At 39.1% G+C, this 16,547-nt stretch overlaps 1 protein-coding gene across 2 annotated transcripts in view; it reads right to left on the bottom strand.

Moving 5' to 3' along the window:
* Window positions 1–484: 484 nt before the first annotated feature.
* The window catches only part of ACVR1 (activin A receptor type 1), a 125,797-nt gene continuing 109,734 nt past the window's right edge, over window positions 485–16,547 (bottom strand). For both annotated transcript variants that reach the window (XM_069456654.1, XM_069456743.1), the window contains 2 exons: window positions 2,152–2,282; window positions 485–1,379 (listed from right to left, as the gene is read on the bottom strand). In XM_069456654.1, coding sequence (XP_069312755.1) covers window positions 1,245–1,379; window positions 2,152–2,282 — 266 coding nt within the window. In that variant the 3' untranslated portion in view covers window positions 485–1,244. The remainder of the gene's footprint in view (window positions 1,380–2,151; window positions 2,283–16,547) is intronic.

Genomic DNA, 16,547 nt, shown 5'->3' with positions numbered 1-16,547 from the left:
ATGACAAATTCAAGCTGTAAGACATCCTTCAAGTACCCTCAAGTTCATTACTAGATTTTAAAAGCAAATTCAATTTACAAATTAGTTTTGTGCTTCTATTGCTCCCATAAGAAAATGCTTAATATTATACAGGTCTTTTTTATACACTGAAAAACAATTTCACTGTTTGACTTGAAAACAGTTTATTTAATTTATACAAATAACTACTAAATACAAAAAGTAGATTAAAACAAAATAGTTATTTTTTTCTGGCAGAGTTTAAATGCACATAATGGATAATTCTGAAGAAAATGCATTTTCCCCACAGCGTTCAGGACTAAAATTCTACTGAAATCTTTGCTTCTAAATCAGTAATATATTCGGTGGTGTCACATGGGTAATGGCTAAATACGTTCTGCATATGAACTGAAAAAAAGTTACAGTCTACACACATACAAATGTGAAGCACTTAAAATGTGAATTTAACTGATAATAAAAGAAAATGTCCATTTCAGAGTATAGTGTTAAAAACATTTCAGTAATAAAATCATAAGACCACATAAAAATAAGCTTTAACATATGCACAAAGCGGTTTTGTAAAAACTGCTAAGTGCACAAGTAATAAATAATTTGCAAAGTTGTGTATAAACAATTCCTAATGTTCGGCATCATTGTAAACATCAGCACATGTGTAAAATGCAGCAAAGTCTGACATTACATTTTGTTTTGCCAAATTGAATTCCTATTATTCAAAGACAGACCAGTGGAGTACGCAGCCAACATTTTGGCAAGTTGGGTCTTTAAAATTAAGAGTAACAGTGCAAGTAAGGAATGCAAAGAATTCCTAGTGCAATAAAGAAGAGAAGCACAGGCAATATTGCTGATTAAAAATTCGCCACCTCCTTGAGTTTCCCGTGGGGAGTGTCTAGGAGACTTGTGAAAGATATGCAAAGCCACTGTCTTAATGCCCAGATCTCTTTTAGGATTTCTCTGTGTTCCTCCAGTTCCCTACCTTTGCAACAGTGTCTGTCCAACATTAGTCTCTGCAGTGTGAACAGTTCGTGAAATGCCCGGTTCACAGTCATTGAGCGAGGTTAGGGTGGTTTTGGTGTCTCCCCAACACATGGCTGGGTAAGATGTCTGCCGTAGTGAAGCAGCCACTTGGGGAGGGAGACAGATGGATTCTGTTCTGACAACCAGGCCAGCATTAGGTCCCAGCTGGACAACAACAACATCAAATCTTCCTTCTTGACACCGTGAAAATGTCAACAGTCAGTTTTCAATTTGTCTAGGGAATTATCAATTTTGGTCAAAGTCTTTTTGATACGCAGAGCTGTGAGTCTTGCAGATGGATTCTGATACCAGCATTCTTTCATCAGCTTGGCCAGAGAGGTTAATGTCTGAAGAGAGAAAGAACAAATGACATAAGGACAAACTGGCTTTTTAGTGGCCCTGGCAGCTAGGCTGATGACATGTCAACTGTTTTGAGGAACTCTGCAGGTCTTTTGTGGTTAAAGTGATGTTATTGTCATCTTCTCTAAATAATCGAAGCCTTAACCACTGATAAAGAAGCCACTGTTAGAGTTTTATGAACTCTGTCCTTTGGACTCCTGATATTACCAACTTACTTTATCACATAAATGACATACGCCAGGTTGAACCCCTTGATGATTTTATGGGTGCTAAAAGCAATAATACTGACCTCGAGATAATACTGAAATTTCCAAACAGGGTCATTTCTCAATGTCTTAGATCTGCTACTACTTATGAGTAGCAATACAGGATCTTCAGCTTTGAGGAGCTTGTGTTTGGGATTTCAGATACACAGAGGTGGAAAGGAGATTAAAAGCATCGCTCAGTCTCCTGGTTTAAACATGACACTGCAGTTCTAGGGCTAGTAGCAGTAGTAGTGAGTCTCTGGATTCCTGGAGCTGGTGGATCATAGAAATTCTTGTGAATGTTGTCATTCGTTAGCAAGACCTACCAGATATGGCTTCTGCAAGAATTTTTCTGAACCTACTCAACTGGGTCTAAGAACCTTCTACATAAAATAGGAAGAGAAAACACATACGCAGGGCAGATCACTCAGATACTATACCAGGTCAAACTCAAGGGCAAGCAAGTAGCAAACAACTGGGGATTGCTCTAAAACTAAGAAACCAGCGCTCTTACCGGGTCTGAGAACCATCTGTTGGGTATGTTTGGCCTCTGTTGATCCACACAGACTACTTTCCTCATATCTTCAAAACTTGGGTCATTGGGAACCACATCGTAGAATGGTGGCTTGTAATCCTCCACTATACCTGCACACAAATTGTGTTGGGTTAGCAAGAGAGTGGAGGTTCTCCCAAGGTTTTATTGATGAGTGTCACAGATTATAATGTGACAGAAAAAAGTACTAATCACCTTCCTCACACAGCATGGCACTTCTGTAAGCTACAGTTGGGTCCTAAAATAAGTGGAGAACAAGGCAATAGAAATATACCCTGTTGGGAATTGGAGGAAGAGTAACTGTTAGAAGAAAAAATGTGAAAACTTCTCAGGTAATCACAATTATTAATAAAATACTCCAATGGTGTGTATTAATAGCTCTATATTGTCCAACAGGGGCATTGGAGACCTAGGATAAAAATTCCTTTGGTGATTAAAAAAGATACAAGACTTCTAAAGAAAGAATATGAATTAGTGGTTTCAAACTATAAATAGAAATAAAAAGTTATCCACAAACTAGAGCAGAAGCAAATAAATGAATCAAGACTATCACAAAATACCCCATTTTGTTAAAAAATTATTTTGTCAAAAAAATCATTGTTATAAAAATAATCCTTTCTATAGGGATGCAAATAATGTAAAATGATTTCCTCATCCTTCATTCTATGTGTACTGGGTGCCCTCTGTCAGACACAGCTGTCTGTTTGATGGCTCCACTGTTTACTCTCAGATTGTTGGCACAAAATAAAATGTAGAGGGGACAGCCACTTGGGAAGGCATAGGAGACTAAAGATGGAGAAACTCTTCCCTTACCTCAAAGCAAATATAAAAGTAGCTAATTTCAGCTTCTATCCCTGCATAATTTCCAATGGCTTAGAAGCCTTTTTTGTTTTTTCTGCAAAATTACATCAATTCCTTATTTTAAATAAAAAAAAATTTAAAACATCATCATTTGGAATTATAAAACTGATTCTTCCCCTTACAGAGATAAAACCAAGATATCGATGATTTCCTTTCCCTCTTCAAAGTCTTTACCAATGTGGCCAGTAGATAGATAACTTGGTTTATCACCCTCTTTCCTTCCTCCATGTAACTTTCTTCTATTCCTAAATACCCAAGAGGTTGGTAGAGGAGACAGAGGATGTGAGAAAAATTATCATTTAAGTTTTTCTAGTTCCTACAAGCCACCTGAAAAGCTTCAATCCTCTTCTTTACTTTTGTCATAGAAATTACTTAACAGTGGAAATCCATTCTCCCAAATTCCATATAAATACAAACCATTTCTGCAAAGATTAAATATGATAAGGTGCATCTGTTCAAGGAATACTACAGATTTTTTTTAAAACTTCACAAATTAAACTAAATAAGAGTTTATTTTAAAAATGGAAAGTGGTCTATATTTTTGAAAACTCTAGTTAACATTCTTTCTTAATTCTAAATAACTTATCTACATTGTCTAACTGCATTTGTAATGTGTATCAGTCAATGGATTAAAACCTTTCCTGGCAAATCATCAACAGCTCATATTGGGCATAAACGGCTGCTTTCAGAAGACTTGGAAACCCTCATCACAGAGGCCCTATCTACTTCTCTTGTAAGGACCCCAGAAAGCATTCAAACAAAAATACTTTAGTTCTTCTCAGTACTAACAGACAACACCTAAAACACAACTGAACATGGATGTAGAGAGGGCGACTTAACACCTTTTTGAGGGCCAAATGAATTTATAGAAGACAGTAAGAAATGTGCCCTTCGCTATCTCTTAATTTTTCTGAGAGAGAACACATTTAATAGCATGGCTTAATTGTTTAAAAAACTCTAATCTAGCCTAACAGCCAGCTGTTTGGGGTAATTTGCCTGTTTCAGTTTGAGAAAGGTTACGTGAATTTGAACAGTAATACAAAGTTGGATTTTTCTATGCTTGCAAAAGAAAATAAAGCATGGCTGAATTTTTAAAACATGGGTCTGGTGACACCCAACAATGAATTGCACTACGTAAGTTGAAGTTTTCCCTTGTTTCTATTTCCTGTATTTTAATCTTATTAAATACCCCCATGTTTTAACAGAAGGAGTCAAGTATTTTTTTTTTTTTTAAAAAGACCATTTAACTGATTATGCCTGGGACTTAGCCAAGTCTTGTTTTCTTCAACTATTGGCCAAGTACTGATTATTTCCATCTGATACTGGCCATGCTTCTCCAAACTAAAATAAAGCTGGGACTAAACTTTAGCAGTCATTTGGATCACCTTTGATCCTCTGAACAAGGAAAGCATTATTTCAATCAGTCGAATGTACGTTATGTACCTACTATGTATAAAGTGCACATTAAATGTCAAGGGTGATAAAAGTATAAGACATGCTCTTGTTTTTCAAGGAAATCAAAATCTAGTGGAAGATCAGAACAAGTCCCTCTCTTTTTTCCTTAGATAACGGAAATCTTGGCAACAAGAACCTCAAATTTTTTTCACCCCACCATGTATATTTTGAAAGGCAAAAGTAGATTAGAAATCCCCATTCCGCTGTCACTTGTTAGCTCCTAAGTTGACTCCATAACAATTTTGATTCCTTCAACTGTGTGTGCCTGAGACAGTGCTTGGTGGAAGGGATCCAAAAATGAAAAAGGTGCGGTGCTGGTAACGAGGAGCGGAATAATGGAAAGAAATATTACAGACTAGCATTAGAGGTAGGAGCCAGGAGAGGATGAACGGGACAGTGGTACTTAGCAGGGCTCAAGGAGGATCACCTGTGTGGCTTACTGAGCACCACGGATAAATGGTGCCATGGAAGCACAAAGAAGCTTTCCAGGAAGGAACTGGGGCCTAGGCAGACACAGAAAGACAAGGAGTTTACAAGGCAGAAAAGAGGACAAGAAGAGAAAATACCAAGGAGACGGTGCAGTCCAGGCAGAGGGAGGGTATGAAACAAAGACAAGAACTTACAAACAATCAGACGGTGGAGAGATGGAGGGAAGATCCTCGTGGCTGACTACACAGGGTACACACGGTAGCAGGAGAGTGGGAGGAGAAGCAGGGGCCGGTGGGAGGGGAGGGTGGCCTGTCAAGTGACATGTGCTGTCAAGGTAGGAAGTGACTGACTTACAACTGTGCCTCATTTCTGCCAGAAAGTGACAAACAATCAGGGTAGCCAGGCAAAAAAAGTGAACTCTGAGTCCTTTAAAGGCAGCACCCAATGAGCAGCTAGCTGCCAAATCGTGAGCCTGCACAGAGGACAGCGTGAATTCGGGAAAGCAACTAAAAATACAAAGTACTTCAAGTGCCAAATGAGTGGTACAAACAACAAATGATACAGGAATGCAGGGGAAGAGAAGCTCTTAAATAGTGGTCAAGGAAGGAACAGACTGAGCCAGGCCTTGCCTTCCTATATAAGGCGGCTGGTGTGACTCAAAGGGACCACAGGAAAGGAATCAGAAACATTATTCATAGCCTACTCCCCCGCAACTTTTTGGCATGTGTATCTGATTTGTACAATTGTTTTTTTCTGGGCATATGTCTAATTGAAAGTTTTCTCTTCTTTGGGGCAAGGCTATCTTTACCAACCAATATCTGCTATTAATTTGCAATATGGCTCTGAGCAAACCCCTCAGCTGCCAGACCTTGGTTTTCCACCACCTTTAAAGCACACATCACAAAGCTAACATGCAGGTAAACAAGAACGCCCTGGAAAGTGCTTCGAAAAGCATGTCTCTATACAATGCAAACGTCCAGAAATAAGTCCTTCCTGCAGGGCTGGCCCACAGAGGCCTTGGACCAGACCCTCACCTTTTCACCCTTTGACAGGTACATGCGGGACCTACAGGTCCCTCTGCTTCAGTCCTCCCCTGCCAACCCTCCACCACATCCCACTGCTTGATCTTTAGTAGAAAACTGAGGGAACAGCTCATGTGCCCCTCCTCTGCGTGCGTTCCATCAGTGCTGTCCACAGAGCTCCCTCCCCACTGCTGTCCTTACATTACCTGGGCATGGCCCGTATTACCTCAGTTACTTACTTGTTAATAGGGTACCTTTGTGACCTCCCTCAGCTCTGCCTTCTGCCTGGCAGAGCAACCATCATCACTGTCTGGTTGTACCTCACATCCCCCCAACCTCGTCCAACCGAGCTCTTATTCAACTTGCCTATGATTCAGTTCATGCTTCCTGTCCACCGAGAACACCCCCCACCACGCTACCACAGCACCAGGGCCCACACAGAGCTCAGGGCCCACCCTATACCAGTTACCTCCCTGTGGACCTCAGCCACAGTAGCTTGATCTCCTGATTTATAATGACTTGATCCTTCAGTGAAAATGTGAACACCTTTAAATTGGATTTGGGGGATTTTTTTTTCTCAACTTCTTCCCCAGCCTAACACAATACCTAGAATATTACAGACACAAAATACATATTAGTCAAGTGAGTGTTGATTTTATATGTATATACACACACATATACAAATATATATACACACATATATATTCACAATCCTTTATCCAAAATTGTTGAAACTAGATGTGTTTGCAGAAATTGGAATTTTTACATTTTTATAAAGGTAATAGGAGGCATATCCTGTATTTTACATGACATCCCCAGCAGAGTTTGAGGAGCGCCCCATGACTGAATACATTTCTTCAGCAAAGTACATGAATAGTCATACCAAATGGAATGAATAAGGGCTATAAACAGATCCACGTTCATTCAGATCAGATTTGACTATCACATGAGATCAGGTCAGGAGTTCTGCCAAATAAGTAATGAAAAAGCTTTTGCGTTTCAAAGCTTTGGGGACTTCTCAGCTGCAGATAAGGAATGGTGGGCCCGGCTATACTTTGGAATAACCTAAAGGTGAGGTGACGGGGCACTGATGGGATGTGACAGCTATGTGGATCACAACTCTCTTTTCCTTCAGAAGAAAGTGAGGACCACAATGGAAAAAGTACCTGTTCAAGTTCACAGCTAATTAATGACAAAGTTAAACTAGAATCCAATTTCCTGTTTATATTCTAGCATTCTCCCCAACAAGCCAACCATGGGATAATGAAATGTGCCCTCTCCACATGAATCTCGTGCCACCGCAAGCTCACTTCTTGTCACATTGTCTCTCTTCACTATCCTCCAACTTCCATAGTTACATCTGATATCCAGGGTAAGGACAAAGTCCCCGGCATCTATATGCCTACAGAGAGCTACTGTTAACAGTTAACTCCTACAGAAACACTGAAATCCTTCGGAGACTAGAACATTGGAAGTAAAGCCACTTTAGAGAGGAAAAAAATAGAATGGTTCATATTTGGCTTCCGAGAGGACTATAAGTTAATACAGTGTTTCCTTCAGGGGCGGCATGTGAGAAAATGTGATGCGGTTCATGGACAAAATTTTTTCATCTTAATTGCACATTTATTTTCATGGTTACCTTCCATTTTATGCCATGTGATGCTAGTTTTCCATTTCCAGCAGTGATATTAATTCCCTTTCAAAACAAAATTAAGTTTGAAAAGAATCAGCCAGTTTGAAGGAAAAGAGTATGCAAATAATGGTATGGGTAGCATTTGGCTATGGAAAAAATCATGAAGGTATCATGCCTTTGAATGAATCTTGAGAAACACTGAGTTTACAGAAAGGCATTCTCCCTGGTAAGACAGGATTCAAAAAGATATATCTAATATTTGTGTTAATTCACCTAACGTACCTCACAAGAAGACTTCAGAGTATTTTTCATGCCATGGCACACAAAAAAAATGACTTATATATAAATGAGGCTGCTCATGGTAGAGAAGATGACAGCCCAGAGAGTTCTGGCTCCCTGGCCCTGCCTCCCTGCCAGAGGGTTAAGAGAGTCACTACCTCAGGCATACCCATCATCCACGGCAGGTACTCCTTTCTGAAAGCAGGAGTTGGAAGGACAGCCCTGTCTCCTACTAGGTAAAGAACATGCTGTGACAGCTGTGTCCTCACCCCTCCCCCTCTGTTGCCATGCATGGGCATATGGAACCATGCACATTACTCAAAGTCAAAACTAACTATATTCTCGGAAATCTATGCTAAAATTATAAAATTATGTTCTATCACTGGGATTCTCATCGATGTAACATAGCAAAAGTAAATGGTTTATAGATTCCTGTGTAGTTGGATCCTACTAAAAATATTTGTCAATATCACCGTAAGTTTTCAGAGGAGAGGGCAAGAAGCCCAGGAGAGATGCATGGCCATTCTCTGAGTTAAACTACAACATGTCTTAGAGCTTGCATACCACCAAATCCTAGAAAGGGAGAAGCACAAGAGTCCCAAACATGGTAGCTATGAAGGAAGCCTCTTGAGAAGGTGGTTCCATTCAGTGATTGCTGGGTCATTATAAGGCTTAAGACACTGATCCTTGTCTTGGTGGAGGACTGCTCTTACAGGTGTGTCAAGGAAAAGAGACTACCCATCAGTAAACAGCAGCTAATAAAGTTCTGTGGGTTTCAGGTTATTTTGTCATGAGGTCAGTTGACTACCCTCCTCTGTTCTGGATCGCTAAACCAGGAACATGAAATTCCAGGAAATCAGGGTGGAAAAATTCTTCCCTCCTACCCCACCTCCATATTCCTGCCCCCCCCCAGTCACTTATCTAAAGGCTAAAACAAACAAACCAATTAAAATTACTTTAATGAATATGAAAAATTTTCCCTAACATGATTCATCCTTTTCTTCAAACCTTAATATACACTAAAGCAGTGAATTAAAATCATGAGACATGTTGGATATTAAGTTGCTGAAGAAAATAAGAGTTGTCATGGTTTCCATACACAAGCCCATTGTGCTCAGGAACAGGAGCATACACAGTTCCCTGGCTGGTTCAAGGATTAATTTCAAGAAGTTTTTCCAAAGTACGTGGGCCAAACATAAGCTTCTTCTAACAAGTATTTCCTAGTCCTTACCCCATAAGAGGTGCATGCTGGCCAGCAAGGATTTTTCTATGAGATGGCTTTTAACACATTTTCACATTAGATGCCATCACAAAATATTCAGAGCCAGTAACAATGAAATAAGAGTGTGTCCATGGAGGCTTTCTGTGGTCAGTGAAAAGGGGAAACAAATGTGGTATAAGGATGAAGTGGTAGCACAACAAAAGGCAGGACATGACAACCGAGATCTGCCAGTGCCTGGTGGCCTTCCCCACCCATTCCCAGTGGAAGGCAACAATACCAAAGCACTTACTATATGCCAGATGCACACTAGATGCTCTACATACATGATCTCATTTGATTATCATAACCCTTTAAAATGGATACTATTATCAATATTTTTTTCAATGATGACACTGATGTAAGTGAGCAAGTCAGAGTATGACATCAGAGCCTGGAATGTTACCAATTCCATCTCACTGCCTCCATGGCCCCAGAAGCACCACACATCCCTGGAGGGCACTATTCACACAGGCTTCTTCTGTGTGCAGTGCAATGGTCCTGGGAGAACCATGGCAAGGGAAGGCAGAAGCACATCACAGTAAGGTGTCTTCTACAGGTGTTTGCCTATAGAATCTGGGTACACTGTCTTTTCCAAAATCCTAGTGTATGTTTGAATGGGAACCCTAGCATCACATGTTCTAACCACAGAACTACTGAGTCAGAAATTCAGGGGCTGGGGTCCAGCACGCAATGTCTCAACAAGTACCCTAGGTGATTCTGGTGCATGTTCTGGTTTGGAACTATTGATCCACACAAACCCCTGCCTTAAGTTCATACAGAAAATTCACACAAGAAACGTGAGAAAACCATTTTCTTTCCTACCAATTCCAAATTCAGTGTCAAATTAAACGCCAAAAGTAAATTCCAAAAGGTACTACTGAGAAATTTTCAGATGTGAAAATGGACTTAACTCTCATTTCCTGTACAGAAACAGCATGAGGTTTATTATTAGAGGCAAATAAATGTAAAATTCCAATGAAAATATAAAATGTAACATATTTTTACGCTTATGGTTCACTTGAGAATCATATTGCTCCAAAAGAACTATGTGGTCATCAATTTTTATAATGGACTCAGAAACTCAAAGGATACATAATTATAATGACCTTCTTAATATAAGATATTCATATATTTAAATGAGGTACATTTTATATGCAATAATTTCAAACATATGTATTCTTTTAATGACAGTTCCTAAAGCTGGTAGGAAAGTGAAATAGGTACATCACACCCTGGGGTGAAGGAGATGCTGTAAATTAGTACAACTCTTATGGAAAGCAACTTGGCAATATGTGTCAAGCCATAAAAACGCCCATACTCTTTGACCTATTAAATCTACATCTTTTCAGATTAAAAATCAATTCCCCAAATGAAATTGTTATGTGCACAAAAATCTTACTATAGGCCACAAATGGAGAATACAGGATGTCTAAAAATATGGAAATGGTTGAGTTACTAACATATCATGTGACCATTTAAAATAAAAAGATAGACTATTAAACAACATTAAAAAACACATACAAAAGTGAAAAAGATGATACAGAATTATATCTATATTATGAATACAACAAAATTTTAAAAATGGATGCAAAGAGGAGTAAAAAGAAAAATGAATGTGGGAATTTGAGGACAAAATTTCTCTTATTTTTCTTTCTATTAATTTTTTTTCTGTTTTGGGAGACTAATAATTAAATATTAGTATTAGTAAAATAGGTTTGCAAGCAGCATTGAACACTTTCAAGTTTAGATAAACTGATTTGTGGGTGGGAGGGTGTGCACATGAGTGTTCACAGGAGAAGAAGGACTAGGGAAAGAGAAGGGGAAAATATCAAATTAGTCATTGCCAAAGGACAGTAGCGCATTTAAAATGAGACATGAGGTACCTTTATCTCCCTACTAAAAAATCAAACCACATCACAGAACAAGAAGCTCGACCCACAAAATTTTAGGAACTAGCTAACACTCTGAATGATGATGCAAGGGAGAGATCAATAAATCAAAAAAACAACCAAGACATCCTCCCTTCCTCTGCCCTCCGTGATTTCTTGTTTTCAAAAATAATGTTAAATACAGGAACAAGCAAGCAAGCTACCATTTGTTGAGCTAAATTTTAAATTGATGACTCTAACTTCAAACTGACTACTATTAATCACAGCTGATCTTTAAAAGCCACTTGGGTATATGCCTGCAACACAGGGAGCGGGTTTGCAACATGAGTTCTTTTACAAAGCCCAAATCCCAAGTTTCTGCTCCCCAGGCCTGCTTGTCTCTGCTCCGGCCCACCCACAGCTGGAAATGCTACCGTCCTGGCTGTGGAATGCCAACTTCCTCTTCATCTGGGGCAGGCCCCCCATCACAGTTTATTCGGACACCAATCCTTCTCTACCTTGTCTGTTAAGATAAACTAATCAGAATTATATATATATTTCTTTTCAGTTTGAAGGTGCTCAAGAATGATTGGGGAGGGGATGAGGAAATGAAGTCACTGTGTAATTTGAGGCAAAGTTCAGAACTTTATAAATCAGCAAAACAATCTCTGTTGCAAACAATTCTCAAGGGGCTTCAAGGATACAAACTGCAAGGCAGTAGCTCCCAATGATTGAGAAACAATTACCAAGAAAATGTTCATGATTCCATTTAAAAAAAAAAAAAAAAAAACCTTTAAAAGAACTGTCAAGTTACAATCCATGCATGCTCAATCTGAAACGCTTGCTTTGATACCCTCGAAGGATTTATTCAGGGCAGACATGCTCTGCAGTTAGGGAAAAAGCTACCATAAAAGCACAGCAATTTTAATTATTGTCCACTAAAACTATATTAAATTACCCCAATTCTACCTCCCTCACAAAACCTCCTAATCCCTGGCTGTGTTATTCACGAAAATTATGATTGCCCCTCAAATCCTTCGGATTTGGAAGGTGGCATAGAGCACAGATGTTAGAAACTTCATGCGTTATATCTCTTTAATACTTCAAATCCAGGATTCCAAAGGGTCACAGGAGGGTAAAATGAAAAGCATCTTTTGGAAATGAACAATAATCTAAATATATGGCACTTTCTTCTGTTTTCCTGGAACAATTTCAGACACATGCTCTGTGAAATAAGATTTTCAGTTGTGAAGATATGAAGAGGTTCATCTAGTTGAGTCAAAGGATTCTGCTAAAAAAACCACTTTGTGGGTAGTTGGGGCATACCCAATTTGAAAGAGTATACTTAGTGCTTTCAGAATATAATGTACTTAAAGTAAAGTTCAACAATGTATTTGTGGCTGATTTGGGTACAGCAAAGACAAGAGTGAGAGTGCATTTTAGGGGGCACAGGTTAAAAGTGATTGACAAATGCTGCCTTAACTGCTAAGGCATCTCCATTTCATAAAACTACTTATCAAAAGGTCAACACAAGTCACCTAGTCAGGGCTTCCTGAATTTAAATTTGCCTCGTTCAGAAGGTACACCCTGCTTATTACAAAGAAGTGACTTCTGAGTGTAAAAACTGAGCCTTTTCTCAATAATACAAATTTAAGAAATAAAAATAACCTGAAATACTAGAAATCACCTTTAAATTTATTTGAGCTTTCTCCTAAAGTTAAACCGACCCCGTGAGAAGAGCAAAGAAGGAAGGAGGGTGGGAAGAAAGGCAAAATAGGAAGATGGAGGAAGAATGGAAAGAAATATGGACCAGCCCGCCTGCCACTGCTGGCACCTGCAGGCATCAAAGGGGAGCCTGTCAACAGGCCTGCGCCACCCACTGTGTGTGCCATCAGGAGCCTGAAGACAAGGTCTGCCCTGCTCCGCCCAGTACCACCCCTGTCAGTGCCAATGTGCATCATACGGGGCCTGAGGATCGACCTCCCCAGCCTGCTATAACTGCTACCTATCAACACGATCTAGGGGCCTGCTCAGCCTGTTGGCACCCACACACATCATCCAGCAGCCTAGGGATTGACCTACCCCATGCACCCTTACCAGAGTCTGTGCATGCCTCCCAGAAATCTGAGGATGGTCCTGCCTAGCCTGATGCCACAACCATTGCTGGCAGCCATCAGCACATACCTCCTGGGAGCCTAGGGGTCGGCCCACCCAATGCATGTCACTTGGGAGCCCAGAGGTTGGCCTGCCAACACCACTGCCATGCCTGCCACCCAAGGGCCCAAGGATCCTCCTGCCCAGACCCATAAGCACCAGTGCCTGTGTATGCCACCTGGAGGGCCAAGGACTGGCGGGACTACCTGCTGCTACCACCACTGGTGCCCAAGGACAAGCATACCTGGCATTCCTCTCCCCAGCAAAACCTCACCACAGCCTAAACTAACAACTGCAGCCTAAGCCATACAATACCTCATAGACACCACCGATGCTGATTACATACATAGACTATACTACTGAGCCCACCCAGAATCAAGGCCAAAGCACTATACCCACCCAACACTATAGATAGACCTATATGAAAAAGTCTTTCCCTAAAAAGCCAACCCATAAACTTGGAAGAAGTGATTATTACATCAGATATGTAGATATCAATGTAGAGACAGAAGAAACATGAAAAAACAAGGAAACATGACACCTCCAAAGAAACACAATAATTCTCCAGCAACAGATTCCAACAAAAAAGAAATCTATGAAATGCCTGAAGAAGAATTCAAAATAATGATATTAAAGAAGCTCTGTGAGATATACCAGAACACAGATTAAAAAATACAAAGAAATCAGAAAAACAATTCAAGATTTAAATGAGAAATTCAACAAAGAGACATATCACAATAAAGAACCAAACAGAAATTCTGCAATAGAAGAATTCAATTAATGAAATAAAAAATACAATTGAGAGCTTCATCCAACAACAGAATAGATAAGCAGAAGAAAGAATTTCTGAATTTGAAAACAGGTCTTTTGAAATAACCCAGACAGATAAAAAAAGAAAAAAGAATAAAAAAGAAAGAAGAAAGCCTGTGTGACATATGGGACACCATAAAGCAACCAAATATTCGAATTTTGGGTTTTCCAGAAGGAGAAGAGATGGGCAAAGGCATAGAAAAGTTATTTAACAAAATAAAAGCTGAAAACTTCCCAAGTCTTGCAAGAGATATAGAAATCCAAATACAGGAAGCTTAAAGATCCCCAAATAGATTCATCCCAAACTGGTCTTCTCTAAGGCACATTATAGTCAAACTGTTAAAAGTCAAAGACAAAGAGAGAATTCTAAAAACAGCAAGAGAAAATCATCAAGTCACATATAAGGTAATCTCCATTAGACTAACAGTGAATTTTTCAGAGGAAATCTTATAGGCCAAGAGAGAATAGGAGAATATATTCAAAGTGCTGAAGGGGGAAAAAAAACCTGCCAGCCAAAAATACTATACCCAGGAAAGCTATTCTTCATGACTGAAGGAGAAATAAAATCTTTTCCCAACAAGCAAAAACTGAGGGATTCATCACTAGATTGGCCCTACAAAAAAATGCTTAAGGGAGTCCTATATCTGGAAGCAAAATGATAATATCTACCATCATGGAAACACATGTCAGTACAAAACTCACTGCTAGAGCAGACACACAAATAAGAAAGAGAAAGGATTCAGATGATACCACTACAGAAAACTACTATACCACAAATACAAACAATAAGAGAAGAAGGAATAAAGAATACACAAAACAACCAGAAAATAATGAGCAAAAAGACAGGAATAGGTCCTCATCTGTTAATAACAACTTTGAAAGTAAATGGATTACATTCTCACTTAAAAGAGATAGACTGGATGAATGGATAATAGAACAAGATCCAACTATATGCTACCTACAAGAAACTGACTTCACCTGCAAAGATGCATATAGACTGAAAGTGAAAGAATGAAAAAAGACATTCCATGCAAATGGAAACCAAAAGGGAGCAGGAGTAGCTATACTGATATCAGATAAAACAGACTTTAAAAACTATAAAAAGAGACAAAGAAAATCATTATATAGAGGTTCCTCAGTATATACAGGGATTGGTTCCATTACCCACTGTGTATACCAAAATACAAGCATGCTCAAGTCCCTCAGTCATCCCTGTGGAACCCGTATATGAACTGACATGTTTCCATGATGGTAGATATACCCATATATGAAAAGTTGGCATTCCATATACATAGGTTTCACATCCCATGAATATTATATTTTCAGTCCATGTTTGGTTGAAAAATATCCATTCATAAATGGACCCACATAGATCAAACCTATGTTGCTCAAGGGTCAACTGTAAAATGATAAAGGTATCAGGTCAGCAAAAGGATATGATGATTCTAAATATATATGCACCCAATACTGGAACACCCAGATATATAAAGTAAATATGGATCTGAAGGGAGAGACAGAATCCAGTACAATAATGGTTGGGGATTTCAACACCCCATTCTCAGCATTGGACAGATCATCTAGAAAGAAAATCAATAAACACTGGATTTAAACTGCACTTTAGACCAAATGGACCAAACAAACATTTACAGAACATTTTGTCCAACAGCTTCAGAATACACATTTTTCTCCGTAGCACATGGAACATTCTCCAGGACAGGCCATATGTTTAGGCCACAAAACAAGTCTCAACAAACTGAAAAAAAATTAAAATCTAATCAAGTATCTTCTCAGATCACAATGGAATAAAACTAGGAATCAATGACAAGAAGAACTCTGGAAATTGTGCAAATACATGGAAATTAAACAAGATGTTCCTTAACAACCATTGAGTCAATCAAGAAATTGAGAGGGAAATAAAAAATTTTTGAAACAAATGAAAATGGAAACACAACATACCAAAATCTATGGGATTTGCAAAAGCAATGATAAACGTGGAAGTTTATAGCAATAAATGCCTATATCAAAAAAGAAGAAAGATTTCAAATATACAATCTAATGATGCACCTCAAGGAACTAGAAAAGCAAGAACAAACCAAACATAAAATTAGTAGAAGGAAAGAAATAGGAAAGATCAGGGGCCGGGCACGGTGGCTCACGCCTGTAATCCTAGCACTTTGGGAGGCCAAGGTGGGTGGATCGCTCAAGGTCAGGAGTTCGAGACCAGCCTGAGCAAGAGCGAGACCCCGTCTCTACTAAAAATAGAAAGAAATTATATGGACAACTAAAATATATATAGAAAAAATTAGCTGGACATGGTGGCGCATGCCTGTAGTCCCAGCTACTCGGGAGGCTGAGGCAGTAGGATCGCTTAAGCCCAGGAGTTTGAAGTTGCTGTGAGCTAGGCTGACGCCACGGCACTCACTCTAGCCCGGGCAACAAAGCGAGACTCTGTCTCAAAAAAAAAAAAAAAAAGAAAGAAAAGAAAAGAAATAGGAAAGATCAGAGCACAACTAAATGAAATAGAGACAAAAAAAAAAAAATCAATAGCAAAAAGTTGTTTTTTTAAAAAGATAAACAAAAATCAA

Source organism: Eulemur rufifrons, chromosome 1 (genome assembly GCF_041146395.1).
Source record: "Eulemur rufifrons isolate Redbay chromosome 1, OSU_ERuf_1, whole genome shotgun sequence".
Taxonomy (NCBI): domain Eukaryota; kingdom Metazoa; phylum Chordata; class Mammalia; order Primates; family Lemuridae; genus Eulemur; species Eulemur rufifrons.
This window is presented reverse-complemented; position numbering and strand designations above follow the sequence as displayed.